The 15,388-nt window shown below is 39.9% G+C and overlaps 1 protein-coding gene across 1 annotated transcript in view; it reads right to left on the bottom strand.

The window, feature by feature from the left end:
- Positions 1 to 5,642: 5,642 nt before the first annotated feature.
- LOC140679143 (dynein beta chain, ciliary-like) overlaps positions 5,643 to 15,388 on the bottom strand; it is a 30,422-nt gene continuing 20,676 nt past the window's right edge. The window contains exons 4-10 of the mRNA XM_072914098.1: positions 12,779 to 12,909; positions 12,412 to 12,623; positions 10,295 to 10,528; positions 10,030 to 10,203; positions 7,733 to 7,849; positions 6,113 to 6,278; positions 5,643 to 5,749 (exon numbers count right to left, since the gene is read on the bottom strand). Of these exons, the coding sequence (XP_072770199.1) occupies positions 5,643 to 5,749; positions 6,113 to 6,278; positions 7,733 to 7,849; positions 10,030 to 10,203; positions 10,295 to 10,528; positions 12,412 to 12,623; positions 12,779 to 12,909 (1,141 nt within the window). The remainder of the gene's footprint in view (positions 5,750 to 6,112; positions 6,279 to 7,732; positions 7,850 to 10,029; positions 10,204 to 10,294; positions 10,529 to 12,411; positions 12,624 to 12,778; positions 12,910 to 15,388) is intronic.

The raw sequence follows: 15,388 nt of genomic DNA, 5'->3' as shown, positions 1-15,388 counted from the left end.
CTTGGCGTCGTTGAGCTGCGACTGGCGGCACTTGGCGTCGTGGAGCTGCGACTGGCGGAACTTGGCGTCGTGGAGCTGCGACTGGCGGCACTTGGCGTCGTGGAGCTGTTCCCGGAGCTCGGCGTGGTGGGTCTTGGCGTGGAGGGTCTTGGTCTTGGACTTGGCATGGAGGGTCTTGGTCTTGGACTTGGCGTGGAGGATCTTGGTCCTGGACTTGGCGTGGAGGGTCTTGGTCTTGGCATGGAGCTGGTGCTAGCCGTGGTGCTGCGACAGGTGCTAGCCGTGGTGCTGCGACAGGGGCTAGCCTTGGCTCTGGTGCTAGCCTTGGCGCTAGCCGTGGTGCAGCTACTGGTGCTAGCCTTGGTGCAGGTGGAGGTGGCCTAGCTGGGGGTTGCAGCTTGGCATGGTGAAAGACCGGTGGTGGTGGCCGTGCTGGAGGCTGTGGCTTGGCAGGTCGGAAGACTGGTGAGGGCGGTCGTGCTGGAGGCTGTGGCTTGACAGGTCGGAAGACTGGTGGTGGCGGCCGTGCTGGAGGCTGTGGCTTGACATGGTGATGCAGAGCCACCTCACCTACACAGCTCCCGACCCCAGCCCCCCCCTCAAGGCGCGGATACCAGACGCGCTCTCTGCGGTCTGGAACTCTCTCTAGGGGTGGGCGGGGGGAGGCAGAAACGTCCCCTTTAAATTGTCCAAAATGTCTATTTTCTACCTGTGATATTGTGGGTGAAAAAAAATTTTTTTGTGACTTGGGCGTGACTTGAGTCCTGGGGGGCGGGGAATCAAAAGAAAAAGAATTCAGAAAAAAAAAATCCTGGTTTTTGAAGTCATTAGGGCGAAGCCGGGCTGGCTGCTGCTTGCTTCCGCCCGGAGGGGGAGGGGCATGTGGGAGCGGCGTGTCCTGCAGGCTCGCGGAAGTTCTACCTGACGTCCTTCGTCGGGAGCGGCGCTTCCGGCACTGCGCTGCGTCCCCGCATTCCTGGGACCAAATGGAGTCTCTGTACTCCACGGAGGAGTAGCACAGAGTTTCCTCCTCCATCGCGCACATGACCGCCCAAGAAGCCTCGTCCAAATTGTCCAACTCGGCCAACTTACGTGCGGAAAAGCGGGTCTGCTGACGACCTACTGTCATGACTTGGTCTTGGGTGTGTGCTTTTCCGGGATGCAACGGAAAGTTGGCTCGGGCGAGACGGGAATGAAGGTACATGATTTATTTATTATTATCAAAAAAAAGGAATAAATGAAAGCGCGCACAGTGGCGGAGAATAAACTATGAAACCAAAAGACTACAGCAAAAAAGTACAAATGAAAAGCACGCACAGTGGCGGAGAACAAACTATGAAAAACAAAAAGACTATAAACATGGAACAAAAACTTACTTTGACAAGGGACGTGAAGCAGGATCTTAGAGGATGAAGAGAGTAGATAAGCATAAATGTGGAGAGGTCGTCAGCACGACAAACTGAAAAGAATGAACTTAAATACTATAGACATGATTAGTGAAAGCAGGTGCGTGACTCAAAACGTGAAACAGGTGCGTGACGTGACAGGTGAAAACTAATGGTTGCTATGGTGACAAACAAGAGTGCACAATGAGTCCAAACGTGGAACAGGTGAAACTAATGGGTAATCATGGAAACAAGACAAGGGAGTGAAAAGACAGAAACTAAACAAAACATGACTTAAAACAAAACATGATTACACAGACATGACAGCGGCAATGTTGGTGGGCTAGACATTCTGATGTCTAATTTCACGTAGGTTTTCATTATAGGGAGACATAATGAAGGTCAAAGTTAAAAAGAACAAAAGTGCGGTCCTTCCCCAGTGTAGCGATGCGCGACTAATAATTATTATGCAAATTATTTTTCCGCCTCCACATTATTCTGCTGCTGGCATCTAACTAGTTCTCTTCCTCTTTTTTTTTTTGTTAATACTTAGTAGGAGTGCGTCAAAACCACGAAAACACACTAAAACGAGTAGTGGTGGTAAAATTAACAAGTAGGTGATAATGTTCTGTCAAGTGGTTGCAATTCACCATTAAAAAGGATAGAAGAAGAAGAATAACGCAACAAAAAATTATCATTTTGCTTGTATTTAATGGCTGCACTGAGCCTATTTTTGCACTGTGCATCCTTTTAAATCTAGGCTCCTCTTAACTTAAATATTAAGGGGGGGATCTGTACTTTGTTTGAATTGCAGCAACAGTAAAAAACCCCACCTCAAAGAGATAGGATGTTGCTATGTATGCTTCGTCGTACTTTCAAGTCTTTTTATTGTGGTTATCTTCATCCGCTGATGACATCTTATTTTTTCTTTTCATTCCTGTCACAAACTTCTCCATCTCTCTGCCTCTGTTAGTTCTATACATGAATTCCTGCGTACTGTGTACTCCTGCTACTCTGATTAGATGGAGCACTGCTGCCACCTAGCTGCAGGTTTGTGTGTTGTTCAAACATAATAACTAGAGTGTATATATTTACAAATCATGGAAATCTCTCCTACTGCTCACAAGCCCCTGACACCTCACTTCGACCTCACTCACTATTTGAGAAACACTGCAATAAAGCAACAGAAGACCTTTTTTCCCTCTTATCTTGGTTGTTTGACAATTGAAAGCAACATTTATGTCTGTCAATGAGGGCAATGATTTATCTTTCAAGTGTAACGTTAAACGTGGTTTAAAAAGCAACTTCTCACTTGGCATCAGTGAGCAGTAACAGGGCATGAGATTATGAGAGTCCTGTGAGAGCATCTGCAGAGCAATACAACAGTAATGAGAACATCAATCATGCCTGCAGCTGCATGTCTACACAGCCTGCCATGTGGCCTGCTTGGTAAACTAAACTAAATGACATATTTAGTCGATGAGGATGTTATCAAATACATGATCTTGACTTTCCTTAAACAGTCAGGCCGCACCTTCACAATCAATTCTGTTTTATCTCCCATCCTGTTCTTGTATTCAGAAATATGTAAATGGATGTATGATGACATGTCAAGCAATACAGCGAGTCATGATGTGTGCTCTAACCTGTCAAGAAGTTGCATCATCTCCTCATACTTCTGAATGACCCGGACTCCTTGTGCAGACTCGAGGCACCTGGCTCAAAGACATTATTAGCATATGGAAATGTTTTCAAGACACTTAATGACATTTAAAAAAAATATACAGTACATGTATGTATATATACATATACACACACACACACACACATACATATATATATATATATATATATATATATATATATATATATATATATATACATATATATATATATATATATATACATATATATATATATATATATATACATATATATATATATATATATATATATGTATGTATATACAGTATATATATATATATATATATATTTATATACAGTATATATTTATATATATATATATATATATATATATATATATATATACATATATATATATGTGTATATGTATATATATATATATATATATATATACACTGTATCATTTATACACATATATATACACACGTATACATATAAATATATATATATATATACATATATATATACACACATATATATATATATATATATATATATATATATATATATATATATATATATATATATATATATATATATATATATATATATATATATACATACACACTGTATCATGTAACATATATTATATATGTATATGTACATCATATATATGATATCGATGATGGTACCAAAATGTATTTCGATGTTTTTCTAAATAAAGGGGACCACAAAAAAATTGCATTATTGGCTTTATTTTAACAAAAAATCTTACGGTATATTAAACATATGTTTCTTATTGCAATCGAAGAACAATTTTGGCCTGAAAAAAAATAGTGAACATACTAGGAAACTTGTCTTTTAGTAGTAAGGAAGCAAACAAAGGCTCCTAATTTGTCTGCTGACCTATGCAGTAACATATTGTGTCATTTCTCATTCTATTATTTTGTCAACATTATAAAGGACAAGCTGTAAAAATTGATTATTAATCCACTTGTTCATTTACTGCTAATATCTGGTTATTTTCCGTTTCAACAAGTTATATCTACACTTCTGTTAAAATGTAATAATCACTTATTCTTCTGTTGTTTGGATACTTTACATTAGTTTTGGATCATACCACAAATTTAGGTATCGGTCCGATACCAAGTCGTTACAGGATCATACATTGGTCATATTTAAAGTCCTCATGTGTCCAGGGACATATTTACTGAGTTTATAAACAGAATATGAATTTTAAAAAAAGGAATAAAGATTTTGTGACAATAAAAAATACTGATGTAATCATAGTAGTATCGACTAGATACGCTATTGTATTCCTTGTCCTGCAGGGATGATACTTGTAAGAAATGTACTTTATTTGTCGCCATGGAGGCGAGGATTAGTGATTTAGAAGTAGCTAAAACACTACCGACTGCGGATGGATGTTTGCTGCTAGCTAGCTAGCCATGTTTTAAAGCACCTCTTCCTGAGGGCGTTGCAGTCTTATAGCTTCACCTTTATCGTCAAGTTTTTAGGCCAAAATGCATCCATTCTCCCTTTTCTGTCTACACACTGTGTCTGCTTGTAAGTACTCTGTGATTGTGCGCTGCCGAACATGTTACGCTGCTCGTAAACCCAGTGTCGTCATGACCGTTAAACATTTTTAAATTAAAAATAAAATTGGGAACTGGTCATTTTCAAACAGAGTATAAATAGTAGCGTTTTTGATTCATTAGTACCGCGATACTACACTAGTACCAGTATACCGTACAACCCTAATACCTACATACACATATATATACATGTACATACTGTATATATTATATACACACACATATATATATATATATATATATATATATATATATATATATATATATATATATATATATATATATATATATATATATATATATATATATATATATATATATATACACATACATGTATGTATGTGTCTGTGTGACTAGACATGATCAGCATTGTATTATCCTGCTGAGCGATGTGCCTCTCTAACCACGGAAAGCACACACATTTTGCACCTGGCCCTCCTTGGTCAGCATAAGCACGTCGTTTAGAGAGGTGTGTCGAATCAACTTATTCAAAAAAATAGCTCACAGTGATGTCGCACTGCGTGGATATTATTATCTCTCCTAATTTACTCATGTACGGTACTTGCTACTTTACTCTTCTCAGCTGGTTACTCTCTGGTGTAACGCGGTTCCAGTTAGACTTCTGTTGAAGTGTAAAAAACAGTTATTCTTGTGCTGTTTTACTACTTCATATTCAAGATAACTTAAGCGTTAGCATCGTTTCGCCTCTCCTTCTGCCTGGTTTTGCTTTGTGTGTGTCCACGCTACTTCCACATATTATAACCGTCCGTATTATTTTTTTAAAGATGCATATTTGGACATTTGTCCATCGATTCAGAAACATTCATGACCTGTGTATGGGCTGCTAAAACCTTCAACACAAACATATTAAAATGTCTTGATAAGGAAAATATTTAAGAGTCATTGAGATGCTTGAATAATTTATAAGATTAAAGTGGTGAGACTCCATAATTGTGTCCGTACAGTGATTATATTGTATGTTTTTTTTAGCTTTAATCCTTGAGGCGAGAAAGTATACTCACGGGTAGGAGAGGTGTCTGAATTTGGAGAAAGAAGTCTGGATTCGCAGCTGCAACTCCTGGGCCCATCTCAGCCTTCCAGCAACTTCTGGCATATTCTTACTGACTAGAGGATTATTGTTACACATAGGTTTACCACAATGTCTGTGACTGAACACAAGTGTATTGTTAATTAGGATAGACATTATTCCTCTAAATCAAGGCCAGAGAAGAGGATACATGTGCGATGGATGTGTGCATCTCATATGGAGGAGCGATCGCACTCGCGTCCATAGTCAATGATTTTCTCTGGTCATAGTGTATTTATGGACTACAACAACAAAGAGACAGGACCATCTTTGCAGAAGTAAAATAATTGTCCAAACATTTCTATATATGTACACCAACTTAAAGAATTATTGTAGGATAATACCTAAAAACAATTTAGGGAGCCAATTTTAGTTTCATTCTTGCCGTGCAGAGACACGACTGTCACAAAACTCACCCAGTTCATTTGCAGTCTTAATATGCCTGCAGTAGAGGTCTTTGCAGCAGTCGAGATCCTTGCCAAACATGTTCACTAAGTGAGGGTATATGTCCAACACATCTTGTGCTACCAGGGGGCGCTCCAGCAAGCCACCAAACATATCCAGAACCTGCAAGCACGCAAAAGAGACTTTCCTTGTGACCTTTACACCAGGTGAGGCATAGATACCTTTGGAAATTTGTTTAACTTAAATTCAGATGCTCTAACCATTGTTAGTACAGATTGTTCATAATACCAATAAAACGAAGGGAGTAAATCACTTTCATAAAAGCGTTGATAATGATATCGTACGATAATTGGGACCCAAACATACTTAATAAAGTCATTTTCAAATACTTTTTGCCGACATTTGCTTTAATAAAATACATTAAATATTTGAAGTGTTCTTACCTTTCTGTATTTGTATCTCAAGCAGCACTAGCTATCCTCAATGAAAACATACTTTGTATGATCACATTCAGTGTGTCTTAAAGTCCAGTTTAGAGAAGTATTTGATTTTAGATTTATATAATCCTCCATATTGGCAGACACATTTATTAATTCATTTATTCATTTTGTTTCATTCAAAGCAGTAAAGAAACAGTTTTGCATCTGACAAAAAAAACACAAAAGCTGGCTTCTTGTAAAACCAATGCCATGTTCGTTATTAATAAAGTTGTTTGAAGAAAAAAGCTGGCTTCCGCTGTAGAGACATGTGTCTGCTCGCTCGAGCACCCCCACTTCTCCGAGTGTGTTTACTGATGTCATATGCAGTGGTTTGGCATTGGAGCACCTAAACTATATTCCACAGTATACAAACTATAAATTAATGGTGTAAACATGTATCTGCAAACATTATTTTACCGACATTTTGCAAACAGACCAGCAGTAAGCCACGCCTTGTTCCTCTTTCTCATACACACACATTCGAATGTGAAGCGGCAACACATGCTGAAGCCTCATGATCGGCTTGTGTGCAAATTTAGTAATCTCTACTTAAGTAAATGTTAAAAAGCGATTTTAAATATACAGAAAAGGGCTTGATGACAGTTTCAGGGTCTCTGCAGGTTTCAACAAGTCAAATTAAAGACTTTTGAAGACTTTTGAAGACCATAATGATTATATTTGAAGACCTTTTCCCATTAATACGGACAAAAAAGTACAAAGACATGAAGGAAAATCCAATCAAATTCTAAGTATATGTATTCATTCACTGCTCTTTCACATTGGAAAACAAAATAGTTAAACTAACTAAATATACCAGAAGTATAGCTATTGTAAACTAACAGAACAAATATTATGAAATGTCATAACAGCCATGCAATTTCGTTGTACAATGTACAATGACAATAAAGATCTATTCTATTCTATTCTTTTATTAAAGCCTTAAATTGACATTTTTGGATTTAAGAGTTTTTAAAACCCCACGGATAGCCTTTCTTTAATGGAAACATTTTAATATTCATGGTTATATTATTATTTTTTTATTTGGGGGGGGTTCCCATCATGACAAGTGAGGCTCACCTGTCTACCCTGATCGCACGTTCATGGATGCGTGTAAATGAGGGGGATTATTTTCAATACCTTAAAGGCATGCTCCAATCCAGAAGCATCGTCAAAGGCGTGACAGAAGATGGCTCCTAGTCGTCGGTCTGTGTCATCCACCATCAGTTTGAAGTCTCTCACATCTTCCTCAAACTCCTGCAGGGCAGAAAGCTCAGCTAGGCCCACAGCTAAGGCACCACAAAGGTGTGTGTGATCTCACAGGAAGCCAACACAACATATTGCTTTTCACATCTCACTAACCCGAAGCCACCCGAAAAGGATTTTGCCAACTGGGTCTTTACAAGCAAGCTAAATTGCTTTTGCTGCTGTGACTCAGGAACAACTCAAATGAGCAACATGATGACATTTGGGCCACAAAACCATACTCTGCAGTGACCCCAGTCCAGTGGAGAACGTACAGTGGGAAAAATGTGAGTTGATCCTCCGCTGATTTTGTAAGTTTACCCACTTAAAAAGGTATGATCTGCTCATTAAACATACAGTAAATGTATTTGAGTGAATGACATAATGCAAGACATGACTCAGAACTTGGTGGAGAATACCCTGTTGGCAAGAACAGAGGTCAGGTGTTTCTTGTACTTGCTAACCAAGGTTGCAGACATCTTTTGAGGAATTTTAGTTAGGCAAACATCACCACAGCAGAATGTTTACACATGTTTGACAGAAGGAATTGTGTTGTTGGGCTCATAGTCAGCATTTCTGTTTCCAATCAAAGAGCTACATTTTGTGACCACATCCCATTCTCCTAAGCCTTGTTCAAATCATTTAAGTGTTATTTGCCAAACTTCATTACACTGCATGCATAACGGCTAATGAACGGTTACGTTGCGGAACGTCTCTGTGCTGTGCCGTCCGTCAAAACCCACCAGCAGCTTCTGTGACGGCACTGACTTGACTTGGAAAAGACAAAAGTTCTGCCTTGAAGAATGACTACTTTATGTTTGTATTTGTAGGAAACTTAAGCACAAATGCAACAAACACTTTGGCCAGCTAGCACACATACTTCTCATTTAGCTCTGACTAACCACTCCACTGCTTCCTTCGTCTCTATGTCAGGTCAGCAATTCTTTGATGTTGGACCTTCAGAAACACCATCATATTTAGGAGGTTTAAATGTGTAAAAATGATCCGCCTTGAACACAGAGTATTTTATTATATGATAATATATTAGAAACATTTAGAAACATTTAAAATTAAATTTTCTGTCTCTGCAAGACTTCATGAAAAGCTGATTTTTGCTGAATTAATTCACTGTGCTGTGGCATCCGCTATAAATAGAAGCAATGTGTACAGAGTCATGCCAGTGCCGCACACAAGCCATCCAACGTTGGTGAAAACTGACACTTTGACAAGAATGAAATGGTCACGGTGGCGTAACCGTTCAGCGGCTGGTACGCATCAAGCGGAAAACTGGGGTAAGAACCTGGGACCTCATTTATTAAGCGTGCATACACACAAAAACCTGGCGTATGAACTTATTCATGGCAAAGTTGAAGCATATCAAGAGTGAACTGAAAATGTGAGGTGCCTAACACTAACTTCATGTCTGACGTACGCAGATTCCTACATGGATATTTTGGCGACACTCAGATGTGATGCTGAGTAACTGTTTGGATAAGAAATGTCAAACAATAACTCCTCAGAATGATTGATGTGCACATCAGAGACATATTAACAATTAACACACCCCTGTGTGTGCAATTACACGGATGGATATAAAAGCAAAGGAAAGTATGCTCCCGCGCTCTGGTTGCCTTCATCCGACCAGAACGTCATCAAAAAGCGATAAGCATTATAGTTATTCATTCAACCAAACTGTATTAACGAGCCAATTCACATTCTCAGTAACGGCAACGGCGTTGCAACCATAGGAACAGCAATTAATTAGATTACTCGTTACTGAAAAAAATAACAGTGTTATTACCAACACTGAGAGCGACTAACTGTTATCTTGTATTTCTCTGAATTATTGTCTGTTTTTCACCAAGCTTCTTGCGAAAGGTCTTGTCGTCAATTCCAGCCTTGTGTAGCTCTTTAGTCTTGCCCTTAATTTAGCACATACGTTTTTTTCTAAGATTTTCACATTCAGTCTCTCTCTCTGTTAGAAAAAAACATACCATAAAAAATATGAACTATGCAATATCTTTGTAAGAGTGTAAACTAACAAAATCAGCAAGGGATTAAATAAAAATGTTCCCCATTGTATGTGCTATGTTGTGATTAGGGTTAACATTGCTTGTTGTCTTTGATGCATTAGCTGCAGTAAAATAGAGTGGTAGGCCAAGTAGCAAAGCAAATACAAAAGTGCTCCTTACCTTATTGTTGAGGTCTAGGAAGTCTAAATCATAAGGCTTCTCTGTTAAGATCTTGAAACGCTCTATAAAATCCTGGTAGAGTAGCTGGACCTGCTGGCTGAGTGTTCGACCTTGAACACCTCCAATTTCCAATTTCTCAAGCTTGAGCAAGTTTGCGGCCGTCAAAAGAATGTTCTATCCAGAAATGGAAAAGATATCCATGAAGAACCTCACTCAGGAAAATATTATGCGTCCAAAAATCCCTTCAGCGATTGAACACACTTACTTCTGCAGCCTTGACTCTATGGATGAAGTGATCAAGTCCAGAGAAAACCAAAGCAGGGGAAAAATCCCAGGGTTTTACCATGCTTCCGTTTCTCTGGTATTGGTCCAGATTGGCTCTTCGATCCTTGTAGGTGCTCCTGAATAGCTCCAAGATGTTTAGGCTGGTCTGAACTTTCAAGAGACTCTCAGAAACCTCTCCTTTGAAAAGTTCCTCAGGCACCAAATAACCCCGAGCCTGTTGTTGGACAGCAGAAACAAGTTTAACAGTTTAACTGTTTGTAAGAGTTTATTGAACTGCGCGTGAACACTTTTCTCCTTTACCAGATTTGAGTTTAGCAGTATTCAGTAAAAAAATATGTCCGCTCATGCTAAAAAAAAAAGGAAAATTGATGCAGGCTGAGTGTGTAAAGCAAAACGCCATGTTCAAAGGGGACTTATAATGATTTTAATCTACATTTAAAACACTTCCTTTTGGTTTAAATAATATGTATTTGATTTGTTATTGTATTGCTTTGGTTTAAATTTTGCGTAAATTTTGCACCACACTTACATTTATAACCCACTTTTTGCGTCTGAAAATGGTTTCAGACGCATCCCCTTTAAATTGTAAATGAAACCCTTTATGCCCAATCCTCTCCAAAACAGTTGTTTTTTTTTGGAAAATGTACAATGTTAGATATATATATCTTAAAGACGAACATCACTGCTATTTTTTGAGTCGCAGTCTAAAATAAACTAAATCATATTTTGGATGTGTTGTTTCTTTTTTGTGTTTCTTTCTCCTTTCTGAGCTGCCACCTTATTGTGGTAGAGGAGTTTGCGTGTCCCAATGATCCTAGGAGCTATGTTGTCCGGGGGCTTCTTGCCGTGATGTGTGATCTGAGCCAAGGATGTTGTTGTGGCTTGTGCAGCCCTTTGAGACATTTGTGATTAAGGGCTATATAAGTCAACTTTGGTTGATTATTTGATGGACTAATTCGAGGAGGAGAATGCAGCACAGCCAGAATCCATGCAGTTGCGCAGCTTCCTTTTTTACATAATCGCATGAGAGAAGAGGGCCCACCTGCATCCCGAATATAACTGGAGAGGATGAATCACATTAAAGTAGGACTGAAAGGATATGACAATTTCATAATATGGTAATCATTATTATCACGGTACTGTTGCTCAAAAAGTAATCATACACCCTTATAACCAAATTTTAGGGGGAATACTTAAGAAATATATGAACGTTGCGGTCTTTGTGATGCTTGCCGTTCTTATTACCCCACTCTTAGGGAATAAACTTATTTTTCTCCAATTAACCACTCACCTTCTTGCATTGACTACTTTTTAACAAGTCACTCAATTTTATCTGACATCTCAAATATTCACATCCACGCTATCATCATCAGTGACCATGCAACTAATTAAAACAGTAATACTAACCGTGGAAAGTTTTAGTGCGGTTTATCATTATATTGTTCAATGTTAGACCCCTACTCAGTGGCCTAGTGGTTAGAGTGTCGGCCCTGAGATCGGTAGGTTGTGAGTTCAAACCCTGGCCGAGTCATACCAAAGACTATAAAAATGGGACCCATTACCTCCCTGCTTGGCACTCAGCATCAAGGGTTGGAATTGGGGGTTAAATCACCAAAAATGATTCCCAGGCGCGGCTACCGCTGCTGCCCACTGCTCCCCTCACCTCTCAGGGGGTGATCAAGGGTGATGGGTCAAATGCAGAGAATAATTTCGCCACACCTAGTGTGTGTGTGACAATCATTGGTACTTTAACTTTAACTTTACATTAAAGTTGGCTAACTGTGCAAATGCATGTGTGTATGCCTTTGTTCCTTAGTTAAATAAACTAAATAGTTCATTGTTTATTTTATTTATAGGACATTAATAATGTCATTGCTTTCTCTACATTAGAGTTGGCTCAGCATGCATGTGCACGTGTTTGTGCCCCCTGACCTTTCAAAGCTGTAAACCAAAAGCGAACATTACATTTGCATTACATTTTCAATGACCACTCAATTACTGGCAGGTGCTGAATTCAGAAACAGGTTTTGCAATAACATAAATCCATGAAACACTGCCTACGGAATACTGAGGGCTAGACAGCCAACTACAGCTGACCTGTTGGATGAAGACATTGCAGATCTCTTGCAGTAGAACAATGAGTCGTGCTGGGGTGTTGTAGTATCTAGAGTTTGCCCACACAAGGCACACGGTGTGCATCATTGGGCCTATTTGACTCTTGACATCAGAAAATTCTCTATTCTCCATGTCCTCAATTAGGTGCTGCAGTGGTGTCAAGTAGGTGCAGATGTCCTTTGCTTCCTCCAACGCTGCCAAGTGAAGAGGGGATTAGTCACTTGAGTAGATTCATGTGTAGAGGTAGATGGGAACATTGTTTTCATATTCTGTTCAACACTCCAAACTTGAAAAGCCGACCTCACAGTGGCTTTTACACTTTCAATCTGTTGTCATGATGTGTAATTACCTGCAAGGACATCCCGCAGGATGTTTTGAAAAGCTAGGGAATAGCTGCTCTCCACAGCATCCAGAAGAATCTTCATTGTGTTCCCTTTGTGTGATGTTAACTGGGAGTAAATGCACTCCAAATCAGCACATCTTTAAGGAGAGTATAGAGAACACACAAAGTCACATTTCTCTCTGGATGTTAATAGTTCCTGGAAATTATACATTTTTAAAGGCTTTTTGTGAATTAGAATATTTGTACATACAGATAGCGTTCAAATGAACTCATTCAATTGCATTTGGTAAGTAAAACATTTTTTCAAAGCTGCTAAATTCTAAATATTTTATTTTAATTTACTTATTTCAGGCTCTTGACAAATGCGGACGCTTCCCTTCCCTCTTCCTTATCTCTCTTGTTTTTGCTTCTTTGCCCGGCTTCCTCCCACCTCCAAAGACATGCACCTGGGGATAGGTTGATTGGTAACACTAAATTGGCCCTAGTGTGTGAATGTGAGTGTGAATGTTGTCTGTCTATCTGTGTTGGCCCTGCGATGAGGTGGCCACTTGTCCGACTTGTCCAGGGTGTACCCCGCCTACCGCCCGAATGCAGCTGAGATAGGCTCCAGCGACCCCCCGCGACACCAATAGGGACCAGCGGTAGAAAGTGGATGGGCTGGATGTCTCGTCTTTTTTTGTCTTAATTTTTTTGGAGTCTCTTTTTGCAATAGTCTCCAAAATCTAAACAATGGAATTGTTCAACTGGCCTCTCAAAGAAATTGACAAGATCTTCTTGACGAGAACTTCGCATTCGGAGGACCCTGTCTGTCCTAATTCAACGTTGCTCGATACACAATGGACTCTTGGGAGAAAAGGAGGGTCGTGTTATTCCTATTCGGAATCATGATAACAGGACATCTGCTGATTGTAGTAAGCCTTAATGTTGTGTCGTTCGCGAACGATTCGTTCGAACGAACAAATCTTTTGAGTGAACGTACTGAACCGAATCACTTCATGAACTGATTCGTTCCTTTCTCAGTTCAGTTGAGCTCCGCCGCGACCATGCCGGTATGAGTGGAACTGGCGCATTCTGTGACTCACTGAACCCTTGACGTCGGCAAACGACGCAGCCAGCTATCATCATGGGGGCGGGGGTAGGGACTGAGCGAACGATTCGTTCACCGCGGATTAACGACATGAATCAATCAGTGAACGACAGAATCAGGACTCGCGAACCTACTGACACAGAGAACTGACTGTGTCGCGGAGGAGGACGTCACATTGAGGCTCTCGTTCAGTCACCGTGCGTGTCATTCATTGGGTGCTGAGGGCTTGTGCCGTTCGCGAACTGACACACACCGAGATCTGCCGCTGGGGAATCTGTTACTGACTGACTCTTGATTCGTCGACCTGCACACAGAACTGCTGTTGCAGAAGTGATTCAGGTTCACGTACTGAACTGTGCTGACTGTGGCGCTGTGTAAGTCACTCACTGCCTGGTGTACTGCATGCACAGAGCTGTGTAGGGACTCACGTTCACCCTATTTGCTGCTTCTCCCGCGAATGTCTGCACTGTACTGTACTATGCACCCTCCCCACCCCCCTCCTATTTTTTTTTTTTTTTTTTTTTTTGGGGGGGGGGGGGGGGAGATTCGGTGAACAAATTTTTTGAACGACTCAATTTAAGGAACTGATTCTAGTGATTCAGTACAGTCAAAAGAACTGCCGATCCCATCACTAGTAAGCCTTGCCCTGGTGTATCGACAAATTCGGAGGATGCTGGTAGCCGTTCAAGGTACCACAAAACTGCTACAAATGATTATAGAATAGGAATCTTTTTAGAAGACTAAGTTGCTGTAAACATTTCTTGAATATAAAGTCAGTATTTTCAGAAAAGGAAATATGGCTATCAAGTAGGCCTGGGCGATAGATCGATATATTTTTAAACAAGATATGAATTAAGAAAATATTGTAATATCGATATAATTTATTTCACGTCAAAATTACCAAACACCGCTTATTTGTTGTGCTCATTGTTCTCCCCTGCTTCCCAATCCCTCTCAAAACTCCATGGGATAATAAACCCCTCCCCTTCCTCTTTCCAAGACGTGCTTGCATCCATGATTGGTCGGTTGTTTACTATGATGAGTCACGATTGTTTAAGATTAGAGCAAAACATTACTGACAGGCCAATCAGAGGCAAGATAGGGCGGGTCATCGAACCAGGAAGGGAAATCACAACAGACATCCCAAATGACAATGAGAAAGTCGGAGAAGTGAAGAGGGAATATTCAAACGGGCGATTTATATATTAAAAAAAACTAGTGGAAGATGGCAGAGGGATTCTCATCCTTAGATTTTTCTTTTAGCGATGTTGACGACGTCCAGGAAACCCACAATGCGTCTACTTGGCCACATTTGGACAAATGTATGCGTCTGGATAAAACATTAATTTGAGTTGTTTACCATGTAAGCCCAAATCAAAACTGTACTCGAGTTGTCAATTTGCAAAGTTCGCCAAAAATGTATGCCAAAGTGAGGAAGATCATAGCCGCACAATTAAGTAAAGTCACTTACTTGGCGCTGACCAGAACCGTGCGTGTGTGACAGTCCATTACGTCGTCGACTGGGAATT

The sequence above is a fragment of the Nerophis lumbriciformis genome, linkage group LG11 (genome assembly GCF_033978685.3).
Source record: "Nerophis lumbriciformis linkage group LG11, RoL_Nlum_v2.1, whole genome shotgun sequence".
In the NCBI taxonomy this organism is placed as follows: domain Eukaryota; kingdom Metazoa; phylum Chordata; class Actinopteri; order Syngnathiformes; family Syngnathidae; genus Nerophis; species Nerophis lumbriciformis.
This window is presented reverse-complemented; position numbering and strand designations above follow the sequence as displayed.